At 42.2% G+C, this 21,849-nt stretch overlaps 2 protein-coding genes across 6 annotated transcripts in view; one reads left to right on the forward strand and one right to left on the reverse strand.

The window, feature by feature from the left end:
* vps37a (VPS37A subunit of ESCRT-I) overlaps positions 1–17,159 on the reverse strand; it is a 49,679-nt gene extending 32,520 nt beyond the window's left edge. For 3 of the 4 annotated variants that reach the window (XM_068034746.1, XM_068034727.1, XM_068034737.1), the window contains exons 1-4: positions 16,871–17,158; positions 6,327–6,401; positions 2,196–2,313; positions 1,081–1,181 (exon numbers count right to left, since the gene is read on the reverse strand). In XM_068034746.1, coding sequence (XP_067890847.1) covers positions 1,081–1,181; positions 2,196–2,313; positions 6,327–6,401; positions 16,871–16,992 — 416 coding nt within the window. In that variant the 5' untranslated portion in view covers positions 16,993–17,158. Of the gene's footprint in view, positions 1–1,080; positions 1,182–2,195; positions 2,314–6,326; positions 6,402–16,870 lie in introns of all 4 variants that reach the window. The other variant, XM_068034756.1, reaches the window with a different exon arrangement.
* Positions 17,160–17,367: 208 nt separating this feature from the next.
* cnot7 (CCR4-NOT transcription complex, subunit 7) overlaps positions 17,368–21,849 on the forward strand; it is a 67,152-nt gene continuing 62,670 nt past the window's right edge. The window contains exon 1 of one of the 2 annotated variants that reach the window (XM_068034768.1): positions 17,368–17,480. The gene's annotated coding sequence lies outside the window, so the exon portion shown is untranslated. Of the gene's footprint in view, positions 17,481–17,502; positions 17,671–21,849 lie in introns of those variants that run through there. The other variant, XM_068034777.1, reaches the window with a different exon arrangement.

Here is a 21,849-nt window from a genome sequence, read left to right on the forward strand (position 1 = left end):
GTGACATAATCCAAAAGCAGTGTTAGTTTTCACACGTACGCTGACAACATCCAGCTCCACCTCAGCACCACCTCTCTCGATTCCTCCACTGCTACTTAATTATCAGACTGCTTATCTGACATCCAGTACTGGATGAGCAGAAATTAACTCCCTATTAAATATTTGGAAGACCGAAGCCACATCCCTCGCCCTGTCTGAGATTCAACCAGTCTGCTCACAACCTTGGTGTCACATTTGACCCCAAGATGAGCTTCCAACCTCACATTTGCGCCTTCACTAAGACCAGCCATTTCTACCTCCAACCGTCTCAGCTCATATACTGTTGAAACTCTCATTCATGCTTTGTTACCTCGAGACTTGACTACTCCAATGCACTCCTACTGGTTTCCCACATTCTACCCTCCATAAACTTGGTGATCCAAAACTCTGCTGCCTGTGTCTTAACTCACACTATGTCCCATTCCCCTACCACCCCTCTGCTCTCTGACCTACATTGGCTCCCAGTCTTGATTTAAAAATTTTCATCCTTGTTTTCAAATACCTCCATGGCCTCACCCCTCCCCACCTCTAATCTCCTCAAGCCCCACAACTCTCCAAGATATCACCTCTCTAATTCAGGCCTCCTGAGCTTCCTTGATTTTAATCACTCCACCATTGGTGGCCGTGTCTTCAGTTGCCTCGACCCCAAACTCTGGAATGCCCTCCTTACATCTCTCTATCTCGCTTTCCTCCTTTAAGACACTCCTTAAAACCTAACTTTTTGACCAAGCTTTTGGTCACAAAATCTAGGGTCTCCTTATGTGGCTCGGTGTCATTTTTTGTTTTATAATGCTCCTGTGAAGCGCCTTGGAACGTTTTATGTTAAAGACACTACATAAACATCAGTTATTGTTGCCTGATGTTATGTCCTTATCTGAAAACATCATCCTTGACAATGCAGCACTCCCTCACTACCACACTGAAGCGTTACTCTGGATTATGTGCTCAAGTCCTAGTTTGGGGTTTGAAATCACAACCTTCTAACTCATATGTGAGATTGTTACCATTGAGCCAAGCTGAAGCATACATGGTCATACTTACTATGGAAAGGATGCTGAGCTTGAAACCAACACTGGAGGGTTCTTCCAAAATTCCTCGAGAACTGTCTGAATGATTTTTCCAAGGTCTGAATGCATTGTGAACTTCAATATTAGATTGTTCAACAAAAAATGAAGAGATTTTAATTAATAAAAACCACTAAGAAATTAGGATGTAAATGGAACAAATTAAAATACATAAATAGAATGAATAGCAACCATAAACTAATTAGCTTCACATTCAAATAAAAAAAGGAGTGCAAGATAAAGATGCTGATCTGGAAATTAAGCCAATTTCAAAAGGATGAAAAGGGACCTAGCCCAGATGCATTTGTTGAAAAAAATGACAAGTCAAACAGCAGACTAGCAGTGGGGAAATATTTGAGTTGGTTAAGGTATAGACTGAATCCATTCCGACTAGCAGTAAAAGAGCTACATTAAAAGTAGGGCTTCCATGGATAAATGGACCTTTTTGTTCTTATTTATACATAAATGCAAGGAATTACAGGAAGACATTTATGACTATCAAATTGCAGATTTTTTTCTTGCTCATCTCCTTCCATTCTGTTTTCCAACTGTGCTGCTTGGAATTTGGATATATAGTGACAATTTTATTCTATTTCATGTGTGCATGATATTACTTCAGAATTTTCCAGTCTTTTGCATTTTGCTTTTGATCAGCAATTCATTTCCACTATTTTTTTCAATTATATTTTAAATTTTATTCACAAGTTTGGTATTTCCCTAGCACAACTCCACTACCCCCCCATCCCTCCCCCAAAATCATGTGTAATCCACATGACATTCTGGCACAAGGTGGCCTCTGCAGGGATCTTCAAAGTAAAGTTACTAAGTTGCTCATGTTACTTTCAACCTTTCCAGTGGTTCTACCTGTCTTATACAATACATTTCTTTTAAATGGTAAAAGCTCCTATTGTTATAAAACAGCATATATCCAGAGTGCTGTGGGCAATGCCATGCTAATATCCTTTTAAAGTGTGACATACTAGACATAAGTCTTTTGAATTTAAAGATTAATAAGCACAATGAAAGGCAAAGCAATTATATACTTTACAAAATATGAGTGTTATAAAAAAAAAAGTGAGATTGTCTACATACATTTGTAATCAGCGGGCTCGTCACCACTGTCCCAGTATGCTTGTCCACCAAATGATGCCTCACTGGAGGGAAGACTGAGACCACAGGCTTTTCTTGTGGAAACTGAGGAGGAAGCAAGCTAGATTTGCAGAGGGAAACGTTTACAGTAAACTTGGTATCCATTCCTTCTAGATCTTATTGTGGCTACAAACAAAAAGCCACTTTTGTAAATTACAAAATGTTAACTCAAAAACAAATGCATTACAGCATACAAGTATAAACGTAGACATTAATTTCCATTAGCATTCTGCAAACCTCTTAGGCAGTAGTGGTATAAATTTATCTCCCTCCAGACACCCAAGTCATTCATTCCTTCAGATGGCAGGCCTGGCTGGGCCAAACTGATTTTTAAACAAGCTAAATATAGAGACTTACAATTCTCTTTTGTAATTCAGAACAGGTTCCAGTTGCTTTTCTTCATCTAATACAAAGCACTTTAAAGGCTTAACAAAACTAGCAATGTGGTTAAAAACTGAAAACTCTGGAAACACAAGGTCATCTGATATTTGTGGAGAAAAGGCAGGTCAATATTTTGGACAGGATCCTTCTTCACAATTGAAAAATGAAAGATAGTCAAGCATTTTAATAAGCCAGGAAAAGGAGAGGAAAGGAAAAACAAAAACAGATAGTCCAAGTCTAAATTGGTTGTGTAACCTATAACCTTAAAACAATATGTGCATTCCTTGCTTTTTATTAATATATATTTACTGCTGCTCATATGAATTAGGAGCAGGAGTAGGCCACTCGGCCCCTTGAGCCTGCTCCACCATTCAATAAGATCATGGCTGATCTGATTGCAACCTCAAATCCACATTCCTGCCTACCCCCGATAACCTTTCATGCTCTTGCTCATCAAGAATCTATCTATCTATCTCTGCCTTAAAAATATTTAAAGACTGTGCTTCCACTGCCTTTTGAGGAAGAGAGTTCCAAAAACTCACAACCCTTGGAGAGAAAAGTTTCTCCTCATCTGCTCCTCATCTGTCTTAAATGGGAGACCCCTTATTTTTAAATAGTGACTCCTAGTTCTAGATCCTCCCACAAGGGGAAACATCCTTTCCACATCCAACCTGTCAAGACCCCTCAGGATCTTCTATGTTTCAAACAAGTTGCCTCTTACTTTTAAAAGCCTCACCTGTCCAACCTTTCCTCATAAGACAACCTGCCCATTCCAGGTATTAGTCTAGTAAACCTCTCTGAACTGCTTCCAATGTATTTACATCCTTTCTTAAATAAGGAGACCAATACTGTACACAGTACTCCAGATGTGGTCTCACCAATGCCCTATATAACTGAAGCATAATCTCCCTAGTTTTGTATTCAATTACCCTCGCAATAAACTATAACATTCCATTAGCTTTCCTAATTACTTGCTGAACCTGCATACTAACCTTTTGCAATCATGTACAAGGACACCCAAATCCCTTTACATCTCAGAGTTCTGCAATCTCTGACCATTTAGATAATATGCTTCTTTTTTATTCTTCCTGTCAAAATGGACAACTTCTCATTTTCCCACATTTTACTTCATCTGCCAGATCTTTGCCCACTCACTTAACCTATCTATTTCGTAGCCTCCTTACGTCCTCTTCACAACTTATTTTCCTATCTATCTTTGTGTCATCAGCAAATTTAGCAACCATACCTTCGGTCCCTTCATCCAAGTCACTTATGTGAACTGTAAAAAGTTGAGGTCCCAGCACTGATCCCTGTGGCACACCACTCGTTACATCTTGCCAACCAGAAAATGACCCATTTATGCCTACTGTTTCCTGTTAGCTAGCCAATCTTCTATCCTTGCCAATATGTTACCCCCGACACCTTGAGCTTTTATTTTCCGCAATAACTTTTGATGTGGCACCTTATCTAGGCGCCTTCTAGAAATCGAAGTACAGTATATCCACTGGTTCCCTTTTATCCACAGCACGTTACTTCTTCAAAGAGCTCTAATAAATTGGTTAAACATGATTTTACTTTCACAAAACAATTCTGACTCTACCTGATTACCGTGACTTTTTCTAAGTGCCCAGCTATAACATCTTTAATAATAGCTTCTAACATTTTTCCTAAGACTGGCCTGTACTTGCCTACTTTCTGTCTCCCTTTTTGAATAAAGGAGTTACATTTGTTATTTTCCAATCGAATAGAATCTTCCCCGAAACTAGGAAATTTTGGAAAACTAAACCAACACATCAACTATCTCACTAGGCACTTCTTTTAGGACCCTAAGATGAAGTCTATCAGGAGCCGGGGACTTGTCAACTGCAGCTCCAACAATTGCTCAGTATCACTTCCCTGGTGAATGCCATTTTCTTAAGTCTTCCCTCCCTTCCATTTCCTGATTTACAGCTATTTCTGGGATGTTACTCATGTCCTCTATTGTGAAGACTGATGCAAAATACCTGTTCAATTCATCTGCCATCTCCTTATTTTCCCTCATTAATTTCCCAGACTCAGGAATGCAAGGCATAGGGATGTTCTTTCCCCTCTGAGAAACACAATGGTCTTGCGTCCTGTTCACCTCCATTTTTATCTTTTTCCCTTTTTGAGTGTATTTACTGAAATTCACTTTTTCAACAAATATACTTTTCAGGACTGGCAATGCACTGTTCAAACCTCATGGCTTGATCTGAAGGTTTTCTCGGACTTTCAATTTCTTCTATTTTCTCACCTTTTCCCTTCAGTGGGCCTCTTGTCACAGCTACTCGTCCTTTTAAAAAATGTTTCTCTATTGCTTGACAGATGATCTATTTGAACTAAATCTCCTTTTTTAAAAAAAACAGAATGGAGGGAATTCAACACAATAACTTCCTTTTGGTATTTGTGAGTTTCTATTTGCTCTTTTCCTATCTCCCTTTCTTCTGACTCTAATGAAATGCTTGCTTATCTTTCATTTTCCCAGTTCTGAAGAATCCTGCCTCAAACCTGGCATCTCTCCACAGATCTGACCACCCTGTTGTGTTTTTAGATTTTTTTGTTTTTGTTTCAGAGTTGCATCTTTTTAATCAAGGAAATAAATCAGTCAATTTGATCAAGTGTTGTGAACATTTGAACTCAGCCCTTCTTGCTGGGAATGTCAAACCTCTATTCATAGAGCTTTCAGACCAACCAACATACCATTCTTCAAGAAAAAAACTCTGGGCTGGATTTTAAAGCCTCTCCGACACCGGGAACGGCGGCAGGGGGCGCAATTAAGATAGGAACGGAGGAGGCTCGCCACCAACCAGGACGCCGGCAGGCCCCGTACCGATCTTGGCAGTGGCAAGGCTTCGTGGCGGCTGCCCCGCCGCTCGGTGACGCGACCACGATTTCCATATGTGCCTTCGCATCCCCATTTGGGGAAACGAGGGGCAACTCATGTGGGGAGCGGGGAGGAGGAACATTATTCCAGCGTGGGAGGGTGGGGAGAGAGGGGTCAACCTCCTTGGATTGGTTTGGGGGGGCGTGATGGGAAGGGGTAAAGAATAAAAGCTCTGAACTTTGGGGGGGTGGGGTGAAAAGAGGTTATTTAATGACGGTAAGTATTTGGGGGCGGAGAGTGGGAAGGCTGAATGGGGGCCGTGGAGACGGCATGGGAAAACTTTTAAATTCATTTTTTTAAAATGTACACTAACCAGCCCTTTAAGAATTTTACATTGCATTTGGGGCTCGAAGCCCTTTAAAAATGGCAGCGGCGCCTGTGCATTGGCACCGTTCGCTGTTGCAGGCGACATCTCGACCGCCCCCTCCACACCACTGGTGAGGGGTGGGGGGGGGGGGGTGCAGCCACCCTGGCCATGCTAATGAGCTGCTGCGTTTGGAATCACGGCAGCTCCTTGACGTGGGCCCCGTGCATGCAGGTCGCGTTTTTTTCTGCCCTCTGGCGGCGGGCGGTTAAAATCCAACCCTCTAAGTCTGTCAAACTCTCCACCGCAATGACTTTTAAAGTAATAGCAGGCTGACAATATGGCAGGGGGAATGTTAAAGCTATTAGAGTCTAGTTAGTTCTTCTAGATTTTCTTATCATATACTATAAAAATGTGAAAAAATCTGCTTGCATGAATGTACTTTATATAAAATTAATATCGCCAACTTGAGCTTGATTATACTTACATGTTTAAATTGATTGTTTTATTGTTTGCTGTAAAAGGCAGTCTGTATTCCACATCCTTCTGTATTTCCACTATCCTATACAGAAATAAATATTTGTAATTAGTGATATATGAGTAATTATACTTTCTGTTGACATGAAAGTTTGACCAAAAATCATGACATTTAACACAAACTGCTGATATAAATATTTTTAATGGAAATCTGTATATAAACAATTGCTTGTAATGATGTACTTGCAGACTTTGGTGCTGTGGAGTGATTTTCCAAAGCCTCATTCCCTCCTCCATTACATATATACACATACACACACAAAATTATATTCATCTGGGCAATTATACGTAACCGGGGTGGGACAGTGGCGCAATGGTTAGCACCGCAACCTCACAGCTCCAGCGACCAGGTTTGGTTCCAGGTACTGCCTGTGCGGAGTTTGCAAGTTTTCCGTGACTGCGTGGGTTTCCTCCGGATGCTCTGGTTTCCTCCCACATGCCAAAGACTTTTGGGTCGATAGGTAAGTTGGCCATTGTAAAAAAAAAAATTGCCCATAATGTAGGTAGGTGGTAGGAGAATTGAGGGAAGGTGGGGACGTGAGGGGAAAATGGGATTAATGTAGGATTAGTATAAATGGGTGGTTGATGGTCCGCACGGACTCGGTGGGCCAAAGGGCCCGTTTCTGTGCTGTATCTCTCTATGACTTCTATTATTCTGTGAATTGGTTTAATTGAATGGTATAGCAAAGAAACGGGCTATTCAGCCAATCAAGTTTTTGCTGTTTTTCCCAACCTAATTTAATCCCATTCTTCTATTTGTTTCCCAAATTCTTCAATATTTCTTTTCTCCCCAGTAGCTATCTCATTCCTCTTTTAATTAATTCATGGAGACTGCTTGAACAATGATTTGTAGCTGCCACAATTTTACTACCTTCTATGCAATGATCTTTTCCTAACCTCCCCTTTAGTTCATTATGTGAATGTTACATTTCTGTACTTTTTCCACTGGTCAGCAGAGAGAAAATCACTATCTATCTTAGTGTCATCCATCATATCCTTGAAGGCCTCCATTGAGTTACCCCTTAAATCACATTGGCTATGAAGAAATTCCTAACTTTACAAGCCTCATTTCATAACTAATTCATCATCTCCAGTGAATCCATGCTGCAGCTTTTCCATTGCTTTTATCTCTTTGGCCTCCTTGTCTCGAGAGACAATGGGTAAGCGCCTGGAGGTGGTCAGTGGTTTGTGGTGCAGCGCCTGGAGTGGCTATAAAGGCCAATTCTAGAGTAAGACTCTTCCACAGGTGCTGCAGAACAAATTGGTTGTCGGGTCTGTTACACAGCTGGCTCTCCCCTTGCACTTGTCTTTTTTCCTGCCAACGGCTAAGTCTCTTCGACTCGCCACACTTTAGCCCCGCCTTTATGGCTGCCCGCCAGCTCTGGCGATTGCTGGCAACTGACTCCCATGACTTGTGATCAATGTCACAGGACTTCATGTCGCGTTTGCAGACGTCTTTAAAGCGGAGACATGGACGGCCGGTGGGTCTGATACCAGTGGCGAGCTCACTGTACAATGTGTCTTTGGGGATCCTGCCATCTTCCATGCGGCTCACATGGCCAAGCCATCTCAAGCGCCACTGACTCAGTAGTGCGCATAAGCTGGGGATCTTGGCCGCCTCGAGGACTTCTGTGTTGGAGATACGGTCCTGCCACCTGATGCCAAGGATTCTGCGGAGGCAGCGAAGATGGAATGAATTGAGACGTCGCTCTTGGCTGACATACGTTGTCCAGGCCTTGCTGCCGTACAGCAAGGTACTGAGGACACAGGCTTGATACACGCGGACTTTTGTGTTCCACGTCAGTGCGCCATTTTCCCCACACTCTCTTGGCCAGTCTGGACATAGGAGTGGAAGCCTTTCCCATGCGCTTGTTGATTTCTGCATCGAGAGACAGGTTACTGGTGATAGTTGAGCCTAGGTAGGTGAACTCTTGAACCACTTCCAGAGCGTGGTCGCCGATATTGATGGATGGAGCATTTCTGACGTCCTGTCCCATGATGTTTGTTTTATGGCGGCTGATGGTTAGGCCAAATTCATTGCAGGCAGCCGTAAACCTGTCGATGAGACTCTGCAGACACTCTTCAGCGTGAGATGTTAAAGCAACATCGTCAGCAAAGAGGAGCTCCCTGATGAGGACTTTCTGTACTTTGGACTTTGCTCTTAGACGGGCAAGGTTGAACAACCTGCCCCCTGATCTTGTGTGGAGGAAAATTCCTTCTTCAGAAGACTTGAACGCATGCGAGAGCAGCAGGGAGAAGAAAATCCCAGTGTGGGTGCGAGAACACACCCCTGTTTCACACCACTCAGGATAGGAAAGGGGTCTGATGAGGCGCCGCTATGCTGAATTGTGCCTTTCATATTGTCATGGAATGAGGTGATGATACTTAGTAGCCTTGACGAACATCCGATCTTTTCTAGTAGTCTGAAGAGGCCACGTCTGCTGACGAGATCAAAGGCTTTGGTGAGATCAATGAAAGCAATGCAGAGGGGCATCTGTTATTCGCGGCATTTCTCCTGTATCTGACGAAGGGAGAACAGCATGTCAATAGTCGATCTCTCGGCACGAAAGCCACTGTGCCTCAGGGTAGACACGCTCGGCCAGCTTCTGGAGCATGTTTAAAGCGACTCGAGCAAAGACTTTCCCCACTATACTGAGCAGGGAGATTCCACGGTAGCGGTCACCTTTGTTTTTATAGAGGGTGATGATATTGGCATCGCGCATGTCCTGAGGTACTGCTCCCTCGTCCCAGCACAGGCAAAGCAGTTCATGGAGTGCTGAGATTATAGCAGGCTTGGCACTCGATTTCAGGGGTAATGCCGTCCTTCCCAGGGCCTTTTCCGCTGGCTAGAGAATCAATGGCATCACTGAGTTCCGAATTTGTGGCTGTACGTCCAGCTCATCCATGACTGGCAGAGACTGGGCTGCATTGAGGGCAGTCTCAGTGACAACATTTTCCCTGGAGTACAGTTCTAGGTAGTGCTCCACCCAGCGGTCCATTTGCTTGCGTTGGTCAGTAATTGTGTCCCCGATTTAGATTTGAGGGGGGTGATCTTCTTGGTTGGCCCAAAAGCTTTAATGCCATCATACATTCCTCTGACATTTCCGGTGTCTGAGGCCAGCTGAATATGACTGCATAGGTGTTGCCAGTAGTCATTTGCGCAGCGCCTGGCTGTTCTTTGTGCAGTGCCTGTCGGAAGACCTTACACAAATCAACGATTCTCGGAAGACCGCCATCATTAACAACGAGCTCAGTTGACTCAATGTGGACATTACAGCACTTCAGGAGACTCGCCTCCCTGCGAGCGGATCTCTAAGAGAGCAAGACTACACCTTCTTCTGGCAGGGTAGGGATCCTGAAGAACAAAGACAGCATGGAGTGGGCTTCGCCATCAGAAACTCCTTGCTCAGCATGATAGAGCCACCCTCAAATGGCTCGGAACACATACTGTCCAGCCGACTGCTCACCGACTCTGGTCCACTACACCTACTCAGCATCTATGCTCCAACACTCTGCTCCCCACCTGAAGCTAAAGACCAGTTCTATGAGGAACTCCATAATATCATTAGTAGCATCCCCAATACCGAACACCTGTTCCTGCTGGGGGACTTTAATGCCAGGGTTGGGGCTGACCATGACTCATGGCCCTCCTGCCTTGGGCGCTATGGCGTTGGAAGGATGAATGACAATCGACAGAGACTGCTTAAGTTGTGTACCTATCATAACCTCTGCATCATCAACTCGTTCTTTCACACTAAACCCTGTCACCAGATTTCATGGAGGCACCCAAGATCGCGTCGTTGGCACCAGCTGGACCTCATCGTCACAAGGCGAGTCTCTTTAAACAGCGTTCAAATCACACACAGCTTCCACAGTGCGGACTGCGACACCGACCACTTCCTGGTGTGCAGCAAGGTTAGACTCAAACCAAAGAAGCTGCATCACTCCAAGCAGAAGGGCCACCCGCGCATCAACACGAGCAGAATTTCTCATCCACAGCTGTTACAAAAATTTCTAAATTCACTTGTAAAAGCCCTTCAAAAACACTCCCACAGGGGATGCTGAGACCAAGTGGGCCCACATCAGAGATGCCATCTATGAGTCAGCTTTGACCACCTATGGCAAACGTGCGAAGAGGAATGCAGACTGATTTCAATCTCATTTTGAAGAGCTGGAACCTGTCATAGCTGCTAAGCGCATTGCACTGCTGAACTACAAGAAAGCCCCCAGCGAGTTAACATCCGTAGCGCTTAAAGCAGCCAGAAGCATTGCTTTTATACCCTTCCTATAATGGGGTGCCAAAACAGTATACAATGTTCCAATTGCAACCTTGTGAAATCTAATATTGTTTTTACTTGTACATTCTATGACTCTAGATTGAAAACCAAAAGATTCAGGTTGTCTCTTTTTTAAAAAAATCCTGCTGCCTTTAATAACCATATCTCAGATACATCGAAGGAAAGCTAGATAAGTATGAGGGAGAAAGAAGGATATGCTGTTAGGGAGAGAGGAAATGGTTGGAGGCGGCTCATGTGCAGCATAAACACTAGCAGACCTGTACAGCTGAATATCCCATTTTGGTACTGTAAATTTATATGAGCTGTAAGCTCCTGCTCTAGGAATTTTGTAGCTTGGCTTGGGGAGAATTATAAATAATGCAAGAAGGTTGGATATATATATTATATATACACACTGGCATGGAGTAAACAGGTCATTCTCGCATTGGCAGGCTGTGACTAATGGAGTACCGCATGAACATGGCAGATGGAATATAATGCGCAAAATGGGAGGTTATCCAGTTTGGTTGGAGGAACAGATGTGCAGAGTATTTCTTAAATGGTAAGAGATTAGAAAGTGTAGATATACAAAGGGACCTGGGTGTCCTCACCAATAAGTGACTGAAAGCGAACGTGCAGATGCCGCAAGCAGTTAAGAAGGGTAATCGTATGTTAGCCTTTATCGAGAGAGGATTTGAATGCAGGAGTAGCGATGTCTTGCTTCAATTGTATAGAACCTTGGTTAGACTGCACCTGGAGTACTGTGTGCAGTTTTGGTCCCCTTACCTTAGGAAGGATATTATTGCCATAGAGGGAGTGCAATGAAGATTTACCATATTTATTCCCTGGTTGGCAGGACTATCCTATGGAGAGAGATTGGAGAAACTGGGCTTGCATTCTCTAGAGTTTCAAAGAATGAGAGGTGATCTCATCGAAACCTACAAAATGTTTAAATGGATTGACAGGCTAGGTGCAGCTAAGATGTTCCCCCTGGTTGGGGAGTCTAGAACCAGGGGACGCAATTTCAAAATAAGGGGGAAGCCACTTAGGACCGAGATGAGAAGAAATTTCTTCACTCAGAGGGTTGCGAATCTTTGGAATTCTCTATCCCAGAGGACTGTGGAGTCTCTGTCATTGAGTATGTTTAAAGTAGAGATTGACAGATTTCTAAATACCAATGACAAAGGGATATGTGATAGTGTGGAAAAAAGGCTCTGAAGTGGATGATCAGCCATGATCGTATTGAATGGCGTTGCAGGCTCATGGGCTGAATAGTCTGCTCCTATGTTCCCCTTTTATGGCATTCTAATAGATGAGAAATCTTATGTCTTCACACAATTTCTGCCAACATTTTTCATTATAAATTTCTTTGACCACACTTATAATAGAAACTGCAGATATAACTTAATTACACTCTTATACCAGTACAGGTGCTGCATTAGATGGACAGTTACACTGCTGCCAATGAATCCATTGTAGTTGTAAGATTATTAGGTTACTAAAAGTAACTAACCAGAGTACGAATTGTTAAAATCTAGCTATTATAAACGAACAACTGACAATATTATAAACTAACATTTAACTTTATTAGAACCCTTCTTTGTAGTACGATAAAGTGGAAAAACTTAGGAAATACGGCACAGCATGGACAAGATGTCAGGGTAGAGGGATTCTGGGAGATCACATCAAGTTTTAAAATGCTTATTTGCAGTAAAAGGGTGAGACTTTGAGAGCAGACAGTAAAAACAGCTTCTGTGTAGATTTGTCTCGTAATGAGTTAAGGAACCTTGAAATGCAGCAGCATTGAGCTGACACAAAGGGGTACAGGCCTGCTACCCGACCCGAACCAGACGACTTATCGTCGAGGTCGGGTCGGGCCCGTCTTCAGGGTATGCCTTTCGGGCTCGGGGCTCAGGTCGGGTCGGGCCGAGTCGGGCTGGGCCAGGCCGGACACACACAGTAAGTGCTCTGCTGGCAAGTACTGAAATTAAAAAAAAGACTTACCTGAGCTAGGTGTCCAGGGCGAAACGGAGTCTGCGCAGTGAGCAAACGACGCCACTATGACATCATCACGCATGCGCTGCAGCTTCTTGCAGGTGCGGTGTTAGGAAGGTAAGTAAACGGACAGTTGGGTCAAGCTCGGGTTGGGGTGGGTTCGGGTCCGCTGTGGTTTGGGTCAGGTTCTTTGATTCCCGACCTGAGCAGGCCTCTACAAAGGGGTACAACTTACACAAATTTGAAAGGTTTGCAACCATCATAAAATGCTCCTTGGTTGGTTGGCCATGAAAGGCATACTTTAATACAAGACTAATCACTGATTGGGAGAAGGGAGGGTTAATTGGAAAGTTGCAAGGATAAAAGAAGTCTTGCCTTTGATACTGGACAGCAGAGAATTTTCGAACAACAAGAAACAAGAGAGACCAACCAAAAACTTGAAGATCAAAAGTTGCAAGAGAAAGAGTCATGCAGTCTGCTGTTCAGTTTCTAATATGGGTATTATCTGTGTTAAGACAGTTAATTACTGCCTGAGTTTGTGACTATGGTTAATCTGAAAACTTAATAAACTTGTCTTGACCTTTATCTCAATAAAGTCGATTCACAAGCTTTGTGCTGCCAAGTCTGTTCCCACCTTAGAAGGGGGTATAAACCACACCTGTTTTATGTAACCTTGCACAGTATTTAGTTGGTTCTTCAACAATTCCAGGCCTCCATCACTGACATGTTTACACAAAAGGTAATCAACATACAGAATGAAGAAAAACTTTGATAATCAGTCCTATATTTGCCTTTTAAGGTGACTCTTTGTCCTACTCTTCCAATTTAAAGTAATTTTCCCAATTTATTTTTAGTCTTTCCTGATAAGTGGTACCACTTATACAGGAGATCAACCTCATTGCCCTTCTCTGCGCTGCACCCAGCACTTGACTCTTCCCCTCATTTCTTGGTGACCAGAACTGGAGATAGTACTTGAGATGTAGCACACTGGACAGTATACCCGTTTGCAGTCATCCCCATAACATTTTGAGTCATCTGATGCTCCTAGATTCTGAGCTAAAGCCTGCCTTAATCCAAGTTTGTTTTCCTCTCGTGGTATAATGAGTGGTTGTGGATTTCAGGATCAGCCTATCCATTATGTTTGTTGTCCCTGGTCATATGGTGGCTATCCTCTGGGTCCCCATTATCCTTTGTGATGGCGAAACCAATGTATGCAACTATACCTATATTATTCTATATAAGTCGCAGACACACACACAACACAACACACATGCATTCGTTCTTTCACAAAGCCTTTTTTGTAAACTTAGCTTATAGGGTTAGAAAATACAATAGTCACTCTGTTTTGAAAAGTAAATGGCTGCTGAAACCAACTACTGGTGTCCACTACTTGATTAATTTCTTGGTGTTCGGCTGCTCAAATGAAGTTATTAATATCTCTGATGCCTACTGTTCCATTAATTTGTTCATTTTTGTTGTTCCTTTACTGCATTAATTACTGCTACCCAATGCTGCATTAATTTAATAATTCACTGGTACTACTGCTCCCTTTTGAAAAAATTCATTGGTGTATCCACTGCAAAAATGTTCTGTATTGGTTTTCTGAGGTCAGTTGTCATAAAAATGAGCACATTTTGTTCTAATTTAAATTTGTTGTAACAAATTCTGCTGTTCGCTGCTTTAGGACGTCTTGTCATTATAATCATATGGTAGAAATATACAGTACAGAAGGCAATCATTGTGAAAGTGCTATTGGATTAGGCCCACAACTTATAAGACTCTTTTCTCTCTAACCATGCTATTTTTCCCTTTTTCAAATACATATCCAATTCCCTCCTGAATGTTACTATTGAATCTGCTTCCACCAGCCTCTTGAACAGTGTATTCCAGATCACAACAACTTGCTGCATAAAAAAAAACTCATTTCCCTCTGATTTTTTCCCCCAATTCTCAAATTTGTCCCCTCTGGTTACTAACCCTTTTGTCAGTGGAAACTGTTTCTCTTTATTTACTCTATCAAAACCCCTCACAATTTTGAACACCTGTTAAATCTCCCCTTCACCGACTGAAGGAGAGCAATCCTTCTCTCGTCTCTCCACATAACTGAAGTCCCTCATCCCTAGTATTATGCTGGTAAATCTCCTCTGCACCCTCCCCAAGGCCTTAACATCCTTCCTAAAGTGATCACAAATGCTTTTTTTTTAAAAAAAACCTTACCAAACTGTGCTGCTGCCTTCAAAGATTTGTGTATGTGAACCCCCTAGGTCTCTCCGTTCATACACCCCATTAAAATTGTACCAATTTGTTTTCCTTCACACATCTCGCATTAAGTAGCATCTGCCATGTGTCTGTTCATTTCACCAGTCTGTATGTCTTCCTCAAGTCTGCTTCTCTGCTAACTGCTAAATATATTTCTATGCAAGTTCCAAAGCTTTCCACTACATTTCTTTAATATATTTACTTATAAGTCCACAAGACAGGATTGAAGTGTACATGCATAAAGCTCTGCCTTGCCCAAGTACAGAGGTCAAAGTTGGCAGAACTTGGTGCTACTGGCTTTTATCACTAAAGGTCACTGACCTGAAATGTTAACTCTGCTTCTCTCTCCACAGAGGCCGCCAGACCTGCTGAGTATTTCCAGCATTTCTTGTTTTTATATCACCCATTTCAGGTATTAGTCTAGTAAACCTTCTCTGAACTATTTCCAACGCATTTCAATCCTTCCTTAAATAAGGAGACCAATACTGTACACAATACTCCAGATGTGGTCTCACCAATGCCCTGTTTAAGTGAAACATAGCCTCCCTACTTTTGTATTCAATTCCCCTTGCAATAAACAATAACATTCTATTAGCTTTCCTAATTACTTGCTGTACCTGCATACTAACTTTTTGTGATTCATGCACTCTGACACCCAGATCCATTTGTGTCTCAAAAAACATGCTAATTTTTATAACTGGCGCATAACAGAATCTGAGAATATTAAATTTACAACTAATTTAGGATGTTAAGAGGAACAAATAATGCACATTTTAAGAGATGTAGAAAAAGTCCAAATGTAGATTTAATGCTGGTAAATCAGTTTAACTGAGGAACAGACAATAGCAGTGTGTCACAGGACTAATTGGGAGTTTAAATAACACAGCTTTTGGCTTTGAAATATTTTTAAAGTTGCTGGTCACAAGATATTGACGCAGAGTCAGGCATGTACCTTTACAAAATGAAACTAGATCCTAAAGTCATATTTCACAAACAGGAAATGAGGCAACATTCCAGTCCTTTCAGTACATGCACAATTTCTCGAGCCTTATTGAATTGGTTTCCTTAAGAAAATCAGATAAACATGCTCATATTTAGCAAAGGCTTGAGTAATTTTTTAATTTTAAGCTCCTGGAGTGAGATGGATACCAGCAACCAAACCTAAATTCCTCCCATTTCAAACTATGCAAGGGACATTTGAGTTACTGAAATTTGAATGATTGAGAACACAAAAAAAACCGTAAGCCCTAAAACCAATGGGTTAATAACTTCCACCAATGCAGCCAAAAATCATCTCCACATAAGAAAGTAAGCATTTCTACTCAACTATGACGAAGAGTGGTGTAACCTCTATGGAACTATCCGCTTTTGAAAAGACCCGAAAGATTTGTTTTGTTTACAATATATGCTATCTCTTCTTTATGGCCCTTTCAAAAATATATACCTCCAAAACCACTTGTCAAGTAATCATTTTGCTTTCAATTACTGGAGTCAGGCAAATACGACCTTTAAGCGTGTTGGACTGCCTGTTCTGCTGAATAAGAGCTTGATCTGCTGATTCATGTCATAGAGATTAAAAAACTAAAAATAGGTGGTTTTCTGAAATTAACACCCATTAGTTACTAACATGTTAGGCTAAAACACGGGGTGGAGTGAAGGAGACGTACTTCTTGCTTTTCATCATTATGAACTAATCCACATCAATGCCATCTATAGTGCATATGTTAGCATATTCACCTAAGGTTATAAATATAATCTTTTAGATACACATACACAATAATCAGACAGACACCCAGGAGAAATTTGCAGGGCTGATCGTTGATTGACCTCAGAAACATCTACAGAAACTCTCCCATTTACTGTGACTGCGGCCGCGGCCGCGGCCGCAGCCGCTCTGTTCACAACGCCGAACACCAACACAAACGGGGCTAAAGACCCAGGCCGGGCGGGACCCCTCACTCACCCGCTGTGCGAGGCTTTCACCGACTCTATCTGACGCTGACGTTGCTGCTGTAAGTTGGTGAGAGGCGGCAGGTGTCCTGCGCCACTACCGCCGCTTTTCGATAACGGGAAAATCCAGTTCATACTACTAGCTCAGCGTGACCACGGGCCCAGGCTCAACAACCAGACTCGTTAACTAACAACTGCTATGCCTGCCATTTGCTAGGCCACTCTTACGCGCGACTGCAGGCAGAAATCAGATAGCAAATGCAGCTGCGCATATCCCGCTTCCACCCACCGAGCACACTGTGTAGTGTGTCATCAACATCTGTGTAGACGTCCATCCCCACATCTGAACCGAATCAAATAAAAATCTTTCAAGAGTCAAACTGTGAATCTTTAACTTTTTAACACACGATGTTTGGTTCTGTCCAATGGAAATTCGTATCAATTGTGTTTTTTTCAAAACTCGGCGGTGGAAAGTTGAAAGGTGAATGCGCATGATTCGATGTCGTCAGAGGGTTGCGCGGTGGCCCTAATGGAGGATGTGAATGGGGTGTTGAGACAGTGAGGAGACGGGCTCGTTTTTTAATAGTTAAAGAGTTACCAGAGCCTGCTGTTATCTGACGCAGGTAAAACCAACGCCCTACAAACGGCAACTCTTAAAATGTGTGTTCACCATTAATAGAGCTGCATTTTTTTTTGTTTGGAATGTTCACTTTCATCTAAAAGGGACGGAATTCCCACTTCCACAGTCCGTGTGTCTCACTGATAATAACAAACAACTTATCTTCGGAATTGGACCTTCTCTAAACTAAGCTGGTGTGTTATTAAAGACAGTCAATGTGACCAAAACATGGCTGCAGGCTTCCGCATGTGCATAACATGATTAATATGTTGGGAATGGATTGTAAAGCAAAGTTAATTGTTTACTTGGCGAGGTAGAGAGTGTGGGTGGGACTTGTTTTAAAATAACCTACGCGTCCTGATATTTAAGGCGTTCAGACATCCAGTTTTATCACTTAAAGCAAACGATCAAAATTTGTGTTGAAAAGAATTGGATATAAGTAATTCTCATCGGCAAGAGCCAGTTTGGTGATGGAGTTTTAAACATAAGTTGTATGTTTAACATAAGTTTTATGTTTAAAACTTCAGGCTCAAATATTGCAATGACTTTTGCAAGGATCAGTCGTTATATGTAGTATAACTATGTTGCGATTTTGCGTTGAGTAGTATTATTGACATGGTTAGTTTTATTTGGAAGTAAGGTACATGGATATTTAAACCTAAAGTGCATTGAGAACTTGACTTTAAAGTCCTGTCATGTTCTCAACAAAGTATCTGAAAGTACAGCTGAATTATATGGAAATGACTTCAAATGAGATGTGTCTTCATACATAGACCACCATTATAGAAAGATCCTTAGTTTATCTGTATTGGCTGTAACAACTTTTAGCTTGGAAGATGTTCTAAAGATTTCCTCCTTAGAGGGTGTTGCTTGTATGAACACATTCCCAGATTATTTTGTAGTGTTTATTGTATTTTTCAAGCTTTATTGTATCATTCTATTGTTTATTGCTCCCCCTCTTAATGGCTACAAAGTTTCTCTGTCATGTCTGGTTGTTTTGTAACATTGGGATGCTGAATCAGGGTTCAAATGGAGTTACTGTCAGAAATATTAAGTTTCATTCTGAAATTATACTGTTCCATTCCTACCTAGGCAGGTGACATGTTGGAAAACTGCTTTAAGTGGTAACTCAGAAGACGAGTTAGAGTACTTTGCAAAAACTCTCCCTCAAATATTTTCTCCCTGTGTGAAGTTAAAAGCCTCTACTTTAATCTATTATCCATATTTTTTATTTGTTCTTGACTTGTGAGTATCAGCATTTATTGCTCAGCCCTACTTGCCATGGAGAAGTTGCTGTTGGCTTCTTGAACTGTTGCAATTTGTGGTGAAGGGGTGTTTATAGTGCTTTTAGGTAGGGAATTCAAGGATTTTGGCCCAGCAACAATGAAGAACCATGATATATGTTTAATTCAGTCAGGTGTGTGACTTGAAGGGAAATTTGGAGGCGATCCTATTTTTCAAGGTGATGGAGGTCATGGGTTTAGGAGATGCTGCTGAAGTATACTTGGCAAGTTGCTGTAGTGGATTTTGTCATATGAGCTGCAGCCACGGTACGCCAATGGTGGAGGGAATCGATGTTTCAGCTAGTGGGGGGAGTTCCAAGCAAGTGAACTGTTTGTAGCAGCTGCACCCAGCCAGGCAAGTGGACAGAATTCCAGCACATTCCTGGCTTGTACCTTATGGGTGGTGGAAAGGCCTTGGGGAGTCAGGAGTTGAGCAACACAGGGCAGAATACCGAGTCTCTGACCTGCTTTATGTTGCTATTGGATCAGATGCATGTGTAACAAAACAAAAATTTCCAATCTTAAAAGAGGAATAAAATGTTACATCCTTTCCTCTATTAATTTTTAAAAAAATACACTATGTTGAAAGGGATGATTTTCCATCGCTGTAGAAAACTGCTGTTTTTGGGGTATGCACTCTGGTAAAATTCTGAGCAGCTTTGCATTAAATATAGCTGACTGCATCCATTCTGATGCTGAATATGGAACAGAATTCTGAGCAGCATTTCTCCACTCCAAACCCAAATACTTTGATTTTTCCTGGCAATTTTCTTAATTTTTCTAGCCAACCTCAAACAGAGATTCTATTTATAAGCTACTTGTTAGAAAACAGTACAACAATCTACTTATGACCCACAAATCTTCTGTCTTTGCAAAACTATCACTCCCATCTCTAGCAGCCCAAACTGTACCCATCTTTTCTGCAACTCCATGTTTGAATCTCTTCAATAAGATGTCCATCCCTACTACAGCACTGAAATTAGCTTAATCAAAGTCACAAATAACATCCTCTGTCACTTTGACCATGAAACACTATCCCAACATTCCTGGACCTCTCTGTTGCCTTTGACATAGTTGACCATGCCATTCCCTGCCATTGCGTCTTCTCCATTGTCCAGCTCAGTGAGACTATCCTCACTTGGTTCCATTCTTAGCTATCCTGTCATAGCCAACAGCTCCAGTAATGACTTTTCTTTCTACTCTCACATTGTTGCCTCGAGTCTTCCAAAGATCTATCTTTGGTCCCCTTCTCTTCCTCTTTTGCATACTGCTCCTAAATTACACTATCCAAAGACCCAGGACCAGGTGCCACATGTATGCTACTGTTGGCACCCAGCTCTACCTGATGACCACCACCCCTCTCAACTGCTTCACTGCCTCAGTTGTCAGACAGCTTGTCTCAAATGCAATTCTGGATGAGCTGCTATTTCTTTCAGTTAAAAGTTAGGAAGCCACCACTATCGTCTTTGGCCTCTCACAAATTTCGTACTCTATCCAAGAATTCTGATGAAAGGTCACAGACCTGAAACATTAACTCTATTTCTCTCCACAGATGCTGCCAGACCTACTGAGTATTTCCAGCATTTTCTGTTTTCAATTCCACCCTTGATCACTGTTTTAGGTTGAGCCAGTCTGTCCACAACCCCTGCATCCTATTCAACCATGAACTGAGTTTCCAACCTCATCCTCCCCATCACAAAGATCACCTACTTACACCTCTAACATCAATTGGTTTCCTCTGCTTTAGCCTATCTGCTGCTGAAACACTGATTCATTCCTTTGTAACCTCCAGACTTGACTATTCCAATGCTGTCCTGATTGTTCTATCCTTCAGCTCATTCAAGAAGGTGCCCGCTGACCTAAAATTCTACTTATTTCTGTTTAAATCCCTTCATGGTTTTGTCTATCCCTATCTCTGTAACCTTCTCCAGCCCTACAATGCACTGAAAACTCTGTATTCCTCCAATTCTGGCTTGTTGTGCAACCGCATTCTTTTCATCCCACCATTGGCAGGTGTGCCTTCATACATCTACGCCCTACACTCTGGAATTCCCTCCCTAAAACACTGTCTCTGCGCTTCCCTCTTTTCCTTTAAGACCCACCTCTTAGGCCAAACTTTTATTTTGAGCCACTTCCTTTTGTTCAATGTTGATACTTGTTTGATTATGCTTTTGTGAAGCACCTTTTTTTATGTTGAAGTTGGTATATAAATGTAAGTTATTGTACTAAGAGTGCAGTCAGGTATTTGCTGATGTGGTTACATTTTATCCTGCCTTTCTGGATAATTGTTTTTAGGGTCATAATCATTCATTTATGTTTTGCAAAGTACTCAATGAAATGAAAAAATAAAATCTGCCTTTGGTTTGGTGTATGATGAGATCAGGTGTATTATTAAAGTTCTTGGGTAAGTCTTCAGATATTAAACATATTTGTTCCTCTGAAAAAAATACACATTTTCTTACAGTATTCAAAAAGACTCTTCAGGTGTTGAGGAACTTGCATTTGGAGAATTTTTCTTTATTCATTCCTGGGATGTGGGCATTGCTGGCTAAGCCAGCATTTATTGTCCATCCCTAATTGCCCTTGAGAAGGTGGTGGTGAGCTGCCTTCTTGATCAGCTGCAGTCCATGTTGGGTAGGTACACCTACAGTAGTGGTGGGAAGGGAGTTCCAGGATTTTGACCCAGCGACAGTGAAGTAATGGCAATATAGTTCCAAGTCAGGATGGTGTTCCCATGCATCTGATGCCCTTGTCCTTCTAGGTGGTAGAGGTTGTGTGTTTGGAAGGTGTTGTCTAAGGAGCGTTGGTGTGTTGCTGCAGTGCATGTTACACATTGTAGATGGTACACACTGCTGCCACTGTGTGTCGGTGGTGGAGGGAGTGAATGTTGAATGTGGTGGATAGGGAGCCAATCAAGGGGGCTGCTTTGTCCTGGATGGTGTTGAGCTTCTTGAGTGTTGTTGGAGCTGTAGCCATCCAAGCAAGTGGAGAGTATTCCATCACACTCCTAACTTGTGCCTTGTAGATGGTGGACAGCTTTTGGGGAGTCAGGAGGTGAGTTACTCGCTGCAGGATTCCTAGCTTCTGACC

This window comes from Heterodontus francisci, chromosome 1 (genome assembly GCF_036365525.1).
Source record: "Heterodontus francisci isolate sHetFra1 chromosome 1, sHetFra1.hap1, whole genome shotgun sequence".
NCBI classification, from domain to species: domain Eukaryota; kingdom Metazoa; phylum Chordata; class Chondrichthyes; order Heterodontiformes; family Heterodontidae; genus Heterodontus; species Heterodontus francisci.